General features: G+C 34.9%; 1 protein-coding gene across 1 annotated transcript in view; it reads right to left on the bottom strand.

The window, feature by feature from the left end:
* LOC126753730 (limbic system-associated membrane protein) overlaps positions 1–12,824 on the bottom strand; it is a 93,780-nt gene that overhangs the window by 59,566 nt on the left and 21,390 nt on the right. The window contains exons 2-3 of the mRNA XM_050465400.1: positions 9,475–9,777; positions 7,787–7,884 (exon numbers count right to left, since the gene is read on the bottom strand). Coding sequence (XP_050321357.1) covers positions 7,787–7,884; positions 9,475–9,604 — 228 coding nt within the window. The 5' untranslated portion in view covers positions 9,605–9,777. The remainder of the gene's footprint in view (positions 1–7,786; positions 7,885–9,474; positions 9,778–12,824) is intronic.

Here is a 12,824-nt window from a genome sequence, read left to right as displayed (position 1 = left end):
ATAAAATAAGTAATTACACCCATGAGCCTGCTCGATTATCTTTTTAAGGCTTAATTGAAGAAAATCATTTATGAAAACAAAATACCAACAACATATCCACTTAAGCGGTGCAGCACTACAACAAGTTGTATCTTCACCGCCAAGCTTAACAATTCGTATTTACACGAGTAATAACAGACGAGTATATTCGCTCATTATTACTTATTTGTTGTTGTTGTTGCTGTACAAGACGAAATTTAATGGTTATATGGGTGAGAGTTGGAGTTGGTAAATTGAATACGTTATCGTGCGGTTAGTGGAGTAGAAGGGTGGAGTGGTTATGAATGTACACGTAATATGAGAGTATGTGTAAACTATGTATATATGTGTGCATATTTGTAAGCATTTAATTGAAATGTGACCCTGTAAGAATATTTAATATTAAATTTTGTCTTTGATAGTAAAAATCGGAAGAACTTTTCCATGGTTTTTGTAGTTATATGAAATTGGCTGATCAAAACCTTCAAATAAGGAAACTCTTTATAGAAATATATCTAAAAGACTTATTAATTTGTTTTAACAAAGGAATTTCAATATTTTCAGTTTACCTATCGTTGAAAAAGTCGATGAAATTATAAAAAAAAATTGACCAAGACCGTCACATAAGCAGCCACAACATTGCTAAGGAACTTAACATTCATCACCAAACGGTTTTGAATCATTTAAAAAAGATTGGCTACTCGTACAAAAAGAAGCTCAATGTTTGGGTACCATACGAATTGTCTGTGAAAAATTTAGTAGACCGAATTAACTTCTGCGATTCTTTACTGAAAAGAAATGAAATCGAACCATATCTGAAACGAATGGCAACAGGAAACGAAAAGTAGATCAAATACGACAATAATGTGGGAAAAAGTCATGGTCCAAAAGTGCTGAAGCTCAAAAAATGGTCGCAAAGCCAGGATTGAGCCTCGAAAGATTATGCTGAGTGTTTGGTGGGATTAGAAAGAAATCATCCACTATGAATGATTAATTTTACATTTTACTGTCAACCACTGATGAGATTAAAGCAAACAATGGAAGAAACGGCCAAACCTGATCAACAGAATGGGCTTCGACTTCCATCAGGACAACGCTATACCACACACATCTTTGATGACTCGGCAAAAACTGAGAGCGCTCAGCTGAGAAGTTTTAATGTATCCACCCTATAGTTCTGGTCTTGCACAATCGGACTACCATTTGTGTCGGTCAATGCAGAACTCCCTTAACCCTGGTCGAGACCAACGGTCTGATACACTTAGTCGAGACCAATGGTACTTGGCTAGGCCAAGTGGTGTTTACATACATTTGTATGGAAATAAGTGTTGTATTTACGCTCATATATGTACAATATAGATACATTTTTGAAATTTCTTACCTCTCGATTTGGTTGAAATCAAATTGACTGCCTTGTTCACGCTTGGCGTGGCAATAGCGTTCACAAAAAATGTAACATTTTGAGAAAAATTACATTTTTTCTTAACCTTTTAAAACGCTCTATTGGCTAAACTATTTGACCTAGATAAACATACAAACCAATTTGTACATGTAATGAACATGAAAACAGATAAATCAACCGTGCGAAGTGATAGTTCATATATTTTCATACAAAATATATGGGGTCTAGCCAAGCACCATTGGTGTACTAAGGTGTAATATTATAATATCCTGTTTTCGTCCTTTTCGATACGATATCCTTGAATTTTTTTTCTGAATTCTATAGACAATAAAATTCTAGGAAGCTACCTGGAAGCGCAAGTCGTTTGCTACACTCTAAGTATATTTAAATAACATTTAAAAACTGGCCAGACCCGAGGGTCTCGATGAGGGTTAATGGAGTACAGTTGGCTTCAAGAGAAGCTTGTGAGATTTACTTGACGCAGTTTTCGCCGAGAAACCAGAAAAGTTTTACACTCATAGAATAATGTCTCTAGCGGAAAAATGGCAAAAAGTGATCGACCAAAATGGTATATATTTGTTTCACTAAAGCCATTATGAATAAAAAACAAGAAAAAACGTTAACTTCGGCTGCACCGAAGCTAATATACCCTTCACAGGTGCATTTCTTTTAATAACTATGTGTCTAGTTTGTATGGAAGCTATATGCTATAGTAATCCGATCTGAACAATTTTTTCGGAGATTACATTGTTGCCTTAGAAAATAATCTGTACCAAATTTCGTGAATATATCTTGGCAAATGCACAAGTTTTCCATACTACCACTAGATTCCGATCGTTCAGTTTGTATGGTAGCTATATGTTATAGTAATCCGATATCGGCAGCTCCGACAAATGAGCAGCTTCTTGAAGAGAAAATGACGTTTACAAAATTTCAAAACGATATCTTAAAAACTGAGGAACTAGTTCATATATATACAGACAGACAGACGGACAGTTGGACATGGCTAAATCGACTCAGCTCAACATACTGATAATTTATATATAATACATACTTTGTAGGGTCTTCGACGCTTCCTTCTGGGTGTTACAAACTTTGTGACAAACTTAATAGACCTTGCTCAGGGTATAAAAAATAAGCTGAAGTTTGATTAAAAATACGAAAAGACTTTTTCGACTACCCTCTATTTTATCTTCCTCTTTGCACCAATTTTTTTTTTTTGATGTGCCAATATTTAAATTAATTATATGAAATTCAACGTATTCAGCAGTTTATGCAATTTCATCACGGAAAGATATAAGCAATAAAAACGTTTATATATTATTCAATTTTATTATCGAAATAATCGTTCTCCATTTGTAACTTTTCGTGCGTTTTATTTTCTGACGTCGAATTTTTGAAAATTTCGAGAGCACATTTTCTCAAAATAATGAAAATATTACTGCCGTTCATGGAAGTGTTTCTGAAGACCGCAATTTGTCGATGCCAAGACGTTCTCAATAATTGGGAATGTCTCAAGCCCCAACCTGGCTGATTGTGAGAAAGGATTTGGGCTTGCACTGATTTCACTTAAAAACTGAAGCCAATGGACCACTGAATCGTTGTAAATTTGCTGGATTTTGCCTTGGAACAACATGAAAATTATAAAAAAATTTTTAAGAAAATAATCTTCTCCGATGAGGTTCACTTTCATCTGAGTGGTGCCGTAAATAAATAAAACTGTTGATTCTGATGAGAAGAAACACCATTACAATCAACTACACTACACGCATTCAACAACGGGTGCGTACTTCTATCGAAATGGAGCTGGTGGAACCGTTACTGTCAATGGAAAGTGGTATAGATCAATGATAACTAACTTTTTATGGCCGCAATTTGAAGATGTTGATCTTGACAACGTCTGCTTCCAACAAGACTGGGCTACGTGCAACAACCGCATTATTGCGAGATCCACACTTTTCTTTCACTAAATAAATAATATTTGAATATCCTTAACAATTAGAATGTTATATTTAAAGAATTCATATTACTCTTATTGGAAAGCCTATATATGCAAATTTTGTCTCCTTGATGCCAATACAAACCTACTTAGGCGTTTTAGTTCTATTCCCAGCAGCTCAGCAGGATGTTAGATGTGAAATCTAAGGTGCTTTAACTAAATGTATATCACAAAGGCGTGAAAAAATGTTCATACTTCATCTTCTTTCAAACAAAAATCCCGTAAAATGAGCGACCTTACCACGTAAACACTGGCAAGGTAAAATCCCTATAACTAGGGAAAGGCTAACACCTTACTGAGGGCGAAGTGCTACATTTTTTGCTTTCTTTCGAAAAGTCAGCTTAATTGTTTCGAAATACTTGATTATTCGTCTTACAATTTTTTTAAATAAGAATACTTGTTTACTCTAACGAAAATTCATTGAAAAAATTCCTACATGGCTTTTGACTGCCATTCAAATTTAAGGAGCATAAGATTCATATCTGTGTTTATATGTGCCTCTCGTATATGTATGTCTGCTGAATGGGTTGGTAAGTTGTTGTTTCGCATTTGTTTAACACTGAGTGTTCGCTTATAGTATTTTGGTGTACATTTCTGCCCACTTCGGTTATAATACAACACTTATGCACACACACACACAGTTAAATAAACATATTCAAACAAATACCGGGACTCCCTGCTGTCATTTGCGGACACATATGAATAACAAAATGTTGGCTGTACGCGTCATAAGTAGTTGATTATGGCTAATGTGCTGTTAAAGTGTTACCGTTGTGCGTAAATAGCGGTAAATTCGACACAGCAACATTGCCTATGAGGAATTGTTAATGAGACAGACAAATTGTTTTGATTCCTGCCGACAGGCAGGCTGATAGGTGAGATAAGACATGAAAGTCTAAGTATCATATTAGCGATATAAGCAACTACATACATATATATTATTAAATGAGATTGAGACTATCGTGCTAGTACGCCTAATTTTGGGTTAAACGTTTCATCGATAAAACGCTTATGAAATTGTCACATACTTGTGGTTAGTGCGTGAAAATATATTACGATATGAAGGTCTATAAGTACCGACAAATAACTGGTTTTATTATAACAAAACTTTATTGCGGTTATCACATACTAAATCAGTAGCAAGCAAGCGTGCCAAAGCACCCACTATAATCCGCTATGTCAGTGTAGCCACCTATAAGACCGCAATTGCGGCTTTCACAGCTTTGATTACTTTCTGGCTCATCTACTTAATGCGTCTCATAATTCAATTACTTTTTATGAGCTTTCATTGTTTCATTGTTATTGCTTATTATAGCTGTGACTTTTACGTTTATTACTCGCACCTTTATTGCAATATAGTTATGTGATTTCAAGTTAAGTGATTTAAGTTATAGTAGGGATATGGTGCTTTGTGATTTGATGTACTTGAGTGCTTCTTTTGTTGAAGTGGGGGTGTTTTGTGAAATACTATTTGTAAATTAACTTGTTTCTGTGAGATTTTAAGTTTTATGGGTGGGTGAAAGCTTTACAAAAGAGAGCTTTCGGTTTATGATTTGATAATCCTGAATATTTGTTTTTAAGTTCTTTTGTGGTGTAATATTTGCAAATTGATTTTCTTGACACGTTTTGAGTTAGTTAGGTGAAAGCTCCCCAAGCAAGTATTGGAAAATTTACATGTATTGAAAAATTTACATGTGACCCATCATAAAATTTAGACAAACAATAGGCATAACTTCAATATTGCATGAATATTTGACTATAAAAAAATTTGTTTACGTTGGAACCTACATAATTTGTCAATCGCTCAAAAAAGGCTTATGTAGATTAATCGAGAGAAATGTTTAAAGGGTACGATAACGCTCTGTGAAATGCATCTATGATATCGTTAAGAGCTCGCAAGTAAACAACACTCGACTGCATGGATTTTCAGATGAGTCGAACGCAACAAAAGATATTCGCGCACGAAGCTCATCAAAGAAAATTACGAGTAATACAAGTAGAGTTACTTTTTTTCAATAATCGAGCGTCGTTTCAAGCTGTCATGTTATTTTTGTTCAGTTTTGCTTTGTCTTCATCATGCAAAGACTTACGCCTGAATAACGTTTACAAATCGCTTAACTTTGTTATACAAGGTCTGTCGCAAAAGAAACAGAACTTTTTAAATATAACTGTTTCCGGTGGCGCCACCTATTGGTGGGTATATAAAATAAAAAGCTTGATCTTTGTTGACATTTCGTAAAAATTTTAAGACAATTGGATAACTACAATCGATGTTATCGATCAAAAAGTGACAGAAGCTTTTGGACATCGGTCGTAAAATGCATTTTGAACAAAGAGCAAATATTAAATTTTGTTTTAAACATAGGAAAACGTTTACTGAAACATTTCAAATGATGAAAAAAGTTTATGGTGATCAGTGCCTATCCCATACTAATATGCATGAGTGATTTAAGCGATTCCAAGAAGGTCGTGAGGACCTCTGTGACGATCAGAAGTCGGTCGTCATCAGAAGTCAAAAATAAAGACAATGCTGATTTGTTTTTACGATTCCGAGGGTATTGTACACCGAGAATTCGTCCCACCTGACCAAACGATTAATGCTGTGTTTTACCTTGGTGTTATGAAGCGTCTTTTGTCACGCATTCGTCGTGCTCGACCAGAATACCGTGAGGCAGGGTCCTGGCGCCTGTTGCACGATAATGCGCCGTGTCATCGGTCGACGCTTGTCACTGATTTTTTGACAAAAAACTCCATATTAACCATTAATCACTCACCCTACTCACCTGATCTGGCACCCTGTGATTTTTACCTATTTGGAAAACTTCATTTGCCCATGAAAGGACATTGGTTACAGGACATTTCAGCTATCCAAAAGGCGACGACCGATATTCTCAAGAGCATTCCGAAAAATGACCTTAAACACTCATTTGAAATGCTAATTGTCCTGTTTCTTTTGCGACAGACCTTGTAAAAGCTCACGCTCAAATTATAGTGAACATAATCGGCCTACTAAGCATACTATTCGCAGCATCATCACCCATCTTGAGACCTAGCATTCATAATATTCGACCGAATAGACCACGTCCAGCATGCAGTGAAGAATATATAGCAGCCGTAGCTGAGAGTGACATGAAGACCGTAGAGAGTCCATGTGGTACCGTTCGCAACAACTCGGACTGACGCTCGACCTTCCCAAGCGACATCGCTTCGATTTATGGGCTCTTGAAAAGTTCCCAGAAGATCCGATGTTTTCGAGCCAAATTTTATTCAGTGATGATGTTCATTTCTGGTTCAATGGGTTTGTAAACAAACTAATTGCCACATTAGAGACAAATAGCTACTTGAAGAGATTCAAGAGCGACCATTTCATACAAAAAAAGCAACGATTTGGTGTGGTTTGTGATCTGGTGAAATCATCGATCCATATTTCTTCAAAAATGATACTGTTGAGAACGCAACCGTCAATGGTGACCGTTATCCCGCCATGATAACCGACTATTTGATATGGAAATTGAGGCTCATCACGGCGCCACTTCCCACACATCGCATCAATCAACGGATTTATTGAGAAAACACTTCTTGATATGGATAACCCTTTAGGTGTTTTAGCTGGACATATCTAAACCACACTACTAGAACAATGCAGAACATTACATTCTGAGTTTTGCACAACTACATGCTTGGCAGTTGTCTTTCCAGAAATCAGGAAAACAAACCGCCGAAAACGATTCACTCTCAACGACAATGCGAGCTCTCACACAGCGACAGAACGCATGTTCTGAGAAACATCTGCACGAAAGTAATTTACTCAAAATTAATGACAGACACAGATTTTAATAAGGTAATAACAGTTCCGGAATTTGAAGCTTGGATAAGATACATGTTGATAGTAGAAAATTTCATAACTAACCAGAAGGAACCGAATTATGAAGAAAAATTATGCAAAATATTTTGACAAGCTTCAGTCGTTTGAACCAAACACGAGTACTAAGTTAGACTATCTTCCTAATGGCATTCGGAAGTTTTCGAATAACATTGAAATTTTTTACTAGGATCTAATAGTGATGGAAGAAAGGTATCAAGGTTGATGGGATCGGATTGTCGACTGGAACATTATAAAAGAAATGATCATAAAAGTAGCTTTATTGTAATAAAACAGACTGTGTTAATTTTGAAATTTTTCTCTTTCCTCTGTTTACTTCGTTGCGTCCTTCCTTTTCAAAACAAAACTGATATCATAAATACATCTCGTACTTTCTTTCATGTTATCTGATTTTTTTAATGTAAAATAGAAATATAGAATAAATCCTTCAAAATCAATTACAGTTTCATGAGTTTTAAGCACAAAACTACTTTACTTTACTCACCTTAAACGATCCCAAATCCTGTACAACACATGTCAGAAAGGCTTCACGCCCAACAGAGGCTGTGACATTTACAATTGGAAAACTGAATTTAGGATCGGCTGAAAGAACAAGACAAATAATCTGAGAAAAAGTGGAAAGCATTTGGTGTAACTACGACTTTTCAATTTTAATATAAAAATATTGTATAAAATAATCTCGGCTATAACCGCGTAAACGGTGCACGCCAATAAAGACGAAAATCAGAGGTATTTAGGAAAAATTTAGGGAGCAAAGAATTTAATGGAGAGCAAAAGATATATTTGTGTTAGAATAACTATATATAAATTCGTTGGATTTTGTCAATAGATGGCGTAAATGATATGTTGGAACGCTGCTTCTTAGTCTTTTCTTCTATACATGTCAATTATTTGAAGTGTACTTTAATATGAAGAAAACTTCAGTCGAAAGGTGAACTTCCCAAAGTGGTTTGTACGATTGAAAAATTATGGTTTTGGAAGATGATGAACGTTCTGGGCCGAAAAAATCTAGAAGTTAGGAAACTGAGAGCTTTGCTCCTTGAAGACTCTTGTCAAATACAGTCTTCTCTTAAAAAAAAGTTGTTTTTGCATTGGATTATGACTGAATCCGTTATGACAATCTTAAACCCAAATCAACAAGAAAATCGAAATGCTCTGCATTTGGTGGAATCGGAAGAGCGTGCTACATCGTGAACTTCTAAAACCTGCTGAACTATCAATGGGGAACACTAGCAATAACAGCTCATCCAATTGAATCCAAAGATTGCAGAAAAATAACCGGAATTTTCGACGGCTTTAACTTGCGAACCAAGTTTAGCCTCATGTTGTAAGGTCGGTTCTTTGTTCTGGTCGATGAAGATCGTCCTCACTGGCATACGCTTCACATCAAAGCAGGATATCAAAAATTATTCGCTATGCGCTATTCTCTGGGCAGTTCTTTTAAGATGGAATCCAAAAATTTCCAGAAAGATGGGAAAATATTATAGCTTAAATCCTAGTTTTTCTTCAATAAATGTTAAAATTTTGAAAAACAAACACCCAAAACAAATGTAATTATGGATCCAAATAATACATTCGTTCATTTTCCTTAATACTGAGTAGTCGAAAAAGTCTTTTCGTATTTTGTCAATAGATGTCGTTGCAGTCGTATATCTCCAGTGCTACTAATCACATTTTGTCATACCATATAGTGTTGAAAAGATCAGATTAAGAGATTAAGCTTCATTTATCAAAAAAAAAATTAAATTCGGGACTAGCGGAAAAATAGCAAAAAGTGGTTGACCAAAATGGTACAATTTTTTTTATTTATTTATTAGCATATATTATATATAAAAAAAAAATAAGTTGATGTTTGATTAGTTTATGAAAAGACTTTTTCGGCCACCCAATATGAGTGTCGGAATTAATATCACCTAATACCCAATTGTATTACAAAGCCATGTATTGATTTATTAAACCCCAATTCTACTCAATAGAAATAATTATATGTAATATACGCTTTTTAAAAATTCTATATACATACATATATACAAAATTATTAATATTTTATTTTGTGTTAATAACCAATAAGCCTTTAAATTAATGTATTATAATAATTAAGCATTTCATATTCTCTTAAGTAAATATTTTTTTTTTATATATACATAAGTGCATAAAAGTTGCATTACTTACTTATCACATCGGCAGCTGTTTCAATTAAACTGAAATCAGTTTTATGGCACATAAATATCAAAACGAATAATAAGCTGCCTGCTGGCTGCCTCAATACCTTTGTAAAGCATGTTGCGCGTATCGACGGCATGGCATTTGTTTGGTCTTATCGCGGATGTTTATTTACAAGTAATCTCATTGAAAGCGACTACTCGCTCAGTATTTATAACAAAGCCTTGTTTTATTGCTTTTAATGCATTTTTATGAAAGCTTTGGTTGGTTTATGCAGTCCACGAGAATATTCATTATTAAAAGTAGTTGTTGCTGTAATGGAATTAAAAAGATAATGAATTATTATTTGAATAATTTTTATATACAGATTTGTGGATAATATTGCTCAAAAATTTAAAATTTAAGCAAAGATGTAAAGCTTTTTTACTGCGATACTAATTTATACATAATTTTTTAGTTAGTTAGTTAGTAGTTTTGATCCACAAAGGGTTGAAGAGTAGTGAATCGAACAAACTATACCACATGTTCAAGCAAATAGGCACTTGCGTTGCAACTCCGTGCTAACAAGTTCACTCGCGTATGCCCAGTTGTGTTGTGCAGGTTTTTTTTTTGTTTGAAGGAGAAAATCTTTTTTCCTCGTAAATTTTTTATTTACTTTTATTTCATATAAACAATAGCACTGATATACTAAGTAATGTATTTATACCAGCGCTTGTTTAAGTCCTCGAAACACTTTTCGAACTCGAATTTGGGTTAGCCGTTAACTTTTTCAGAGATTTTCATCAATCTTGTAGAACGAAAGAACCTTGAGGTTCTCTTAATTTTTAGAAATAGACAAAGTCACACGGAGACATGTCTGGTGAAAATGGAATCTGGGGCATCTATACAGTATTGTTTTTGACTTAGAATTCACTAACAAGCAACGAAGTGCGAAGTCGTGGTGATTATCATGGTGCAAAATCCATGAATTGTTTTCCAAGAGTCCGGATATTTTTTTCCGATTGCTTCACGCAAACGACAGCGGGGGCCCATGGATTGCCGGCCGAGCTATGCAAACACGGCGGCGAAGAACAAATAAGAAGCATGCATTAGCATCCTTGAAGAATATGGTCGGACGAAAGCATGACCGACGATTTAAGTGTGCTCTGTCCAATCCAATCCACAAAAAGGAAGGCCCTACAATCTGCGCCAACTACCGTCGAGCTGCAGAACTAAATAGAGAAGGTACCATCTTCTATAAGAGTGTACAGCTGATTGGACGTATGCTGTGATTTAATGGATCATCAACCGACAACACCCGCTCTTGGAAAAGACCCGTGAAAGAAGAATCGACACTGCTTTCTCCAGTGGATAAGGAAGCGATGCAAATGGGTCTAATAGTGAACGAGCAACAAGATGAAATATCTCCTGTCATCAAACAAACAGTCGTCGCAACAATGTCAGTAAAAATCGAATGCATTAAAGATAGGGTAGTCTTCTATAAGAGTGTACGAAATTGAGAAGAAGAAGTAATGTCTTTTGTCTTTCGACGTCCATTTTCGAGAAAATTTCATGATTGTCAACTTTAGGATTTAGGATTAAAGTTAAATTGTCTGAATAGATTGAAAAAATGTTCATTTGAATTAATTCGCGTCAACAATTTTTATGACTTTTTAAAATGTCAAAGTTTCCGGATAACAATATACCCATGTTGTATTCTGCAGCTACTGCTGACATCTTTTCTCGAGTTGGCTGTGTGCATAATGGACTGGGAGATTGCATTTGAACATGCTACTGAATGTTTTTCACCTCGGTAACATTACTCAAAATTAGATGGGAATATTTTCTGCCACACTATAAAGAGCTTCGAAAGATCAAAACCAAGTCCTTGTATTGAGAGAAAACTCTTTTATTTGACAAAATTTCATAGATCGAAGGAAATGCTCCAGTCTCTGAATAAATTGTTCAAATCGAGCTATTATAGCACAAAACTGCCTTATTGGAAATAATTAAGAAAAAGATGGGTGTTGCCTGGTCAAATATTCATATTTACTTATTCTATAAATGTTATGGTTGGAGGATGGAGCATGTGTAGAAGTTCTCTGAGTGACATTCAGTTGGAAGTGGTCAGGAACAATTCTTTCACATATGCTGCTATTTACATGCACTGTTGAAAACTCGGCTAAAGCCGCGAAAGCGGTGTCTACGTCCATAATAAAGAAAAAGAAACTACATAGTTGATATAAGAAATGCACCTGTCTTCGCAGTAACGGAAGTCATCGAGTTTGTTTCATTTTTGTATTTTTTCACCGTTTCTCTAACCTTCAAACAAACACTCTTAATTTTCACTATAATTACATGTTTTATCCTCAAATTAAGCCATACGTTTTTTGACCTTCCTAGCTGTGTGCAACTTTTGCATAAAGTAAGTAATACTTTTATATAATTTCTCGCAGCTAGAGAAGCAAATTTGTTGCTTAAATAATTGTACAGCCACTTGAAATAAAGTTATCAGACAATTGAGCGCTAATAAGTCGGTAAATAAGAGCAGCGAAGAAATCAACAGCCCGCGAGACAATCATAGACGACTCGCCAAAAAACAAAACAAAAGAGTAAACAGGAAAATAGTAAGGCGTGCCGAATGCCAAGTTGCCAAGGGTGGCGCTGAAATTGCGAAAGTTTCAAGTTTAAAGCGAAGGCTTTGCTGAAATGATACCGTAAAGTTTGGAGAGAGTTGAACGAATTACAAACAAAAATTGGAGAAAAGCGGAAAATTGTTCAACAGCTGCATATATTGCGAAGTGAGTTAATGTAATTCATGCTTTCTGTTTTATAATGCCTTGTTGTTGTTGTCTTTTTTTTTTACTTTATTACAACTTCGCATTATAGAAAAGCGGCATTACTGCACGCTTTTGCTGCCAATTTGCGTGTTTAAGTTGTGTAAATTTCACAATGCTGCAAATGGCTGTTTATGTACATATATATTAGGGTGAGAAAAAAATTATAAAAAAATTAGTGATATGAAAAAAACGAGGCAGTTGACGAAAATAAAATTACTGTTATAAACTATCTACCCTTTTTTAAAACAAAAAAAAATCATAGTACGATGAAGACCATTGGAAACGAAAAATTTTGCGGTTTTTTATTTCTATCTTTTTATTTTGGGGAAACCTTTTACTTCCTAAATATACTGAATTTTTTTAAATTTAATTATTAAAGAGGAAGCTTTATTTATATGTTCTCAATATCGAAAAACGGAAAACACCATATTTCAACCAAAGAATCTCAAGTCAAAATATTAACTTTCCTAAGAATGGGTTTACGTTGGGAAGTCTCTACTTTCTGATTACATATAAGCTATTTTGAAGTGGGCGTGGCTT

Source organism: Bactrocera neohumeralis, chromosome 3 (genome assembly GCF_024586455.1).
Source record: "Bactrocera neohumeralis isolate Rockhampton chromosome 3, APGP_CSIRO_Bneo_wtdbg2-racon-allhic-juicebox.fasta_v2, whole genome shotgun sequence".
NCBI lineage: Eukaryota > Metazoa > Arthropoda > Insecta > Diptera > Tephritidae > Bactrocera > Bactrocera neohumeralis.
The sequence above is the reverse complement of the archived record's forward strand: the minus strand, read 5'-3'. Positions and strand labels throughout refer to the sequence as shown.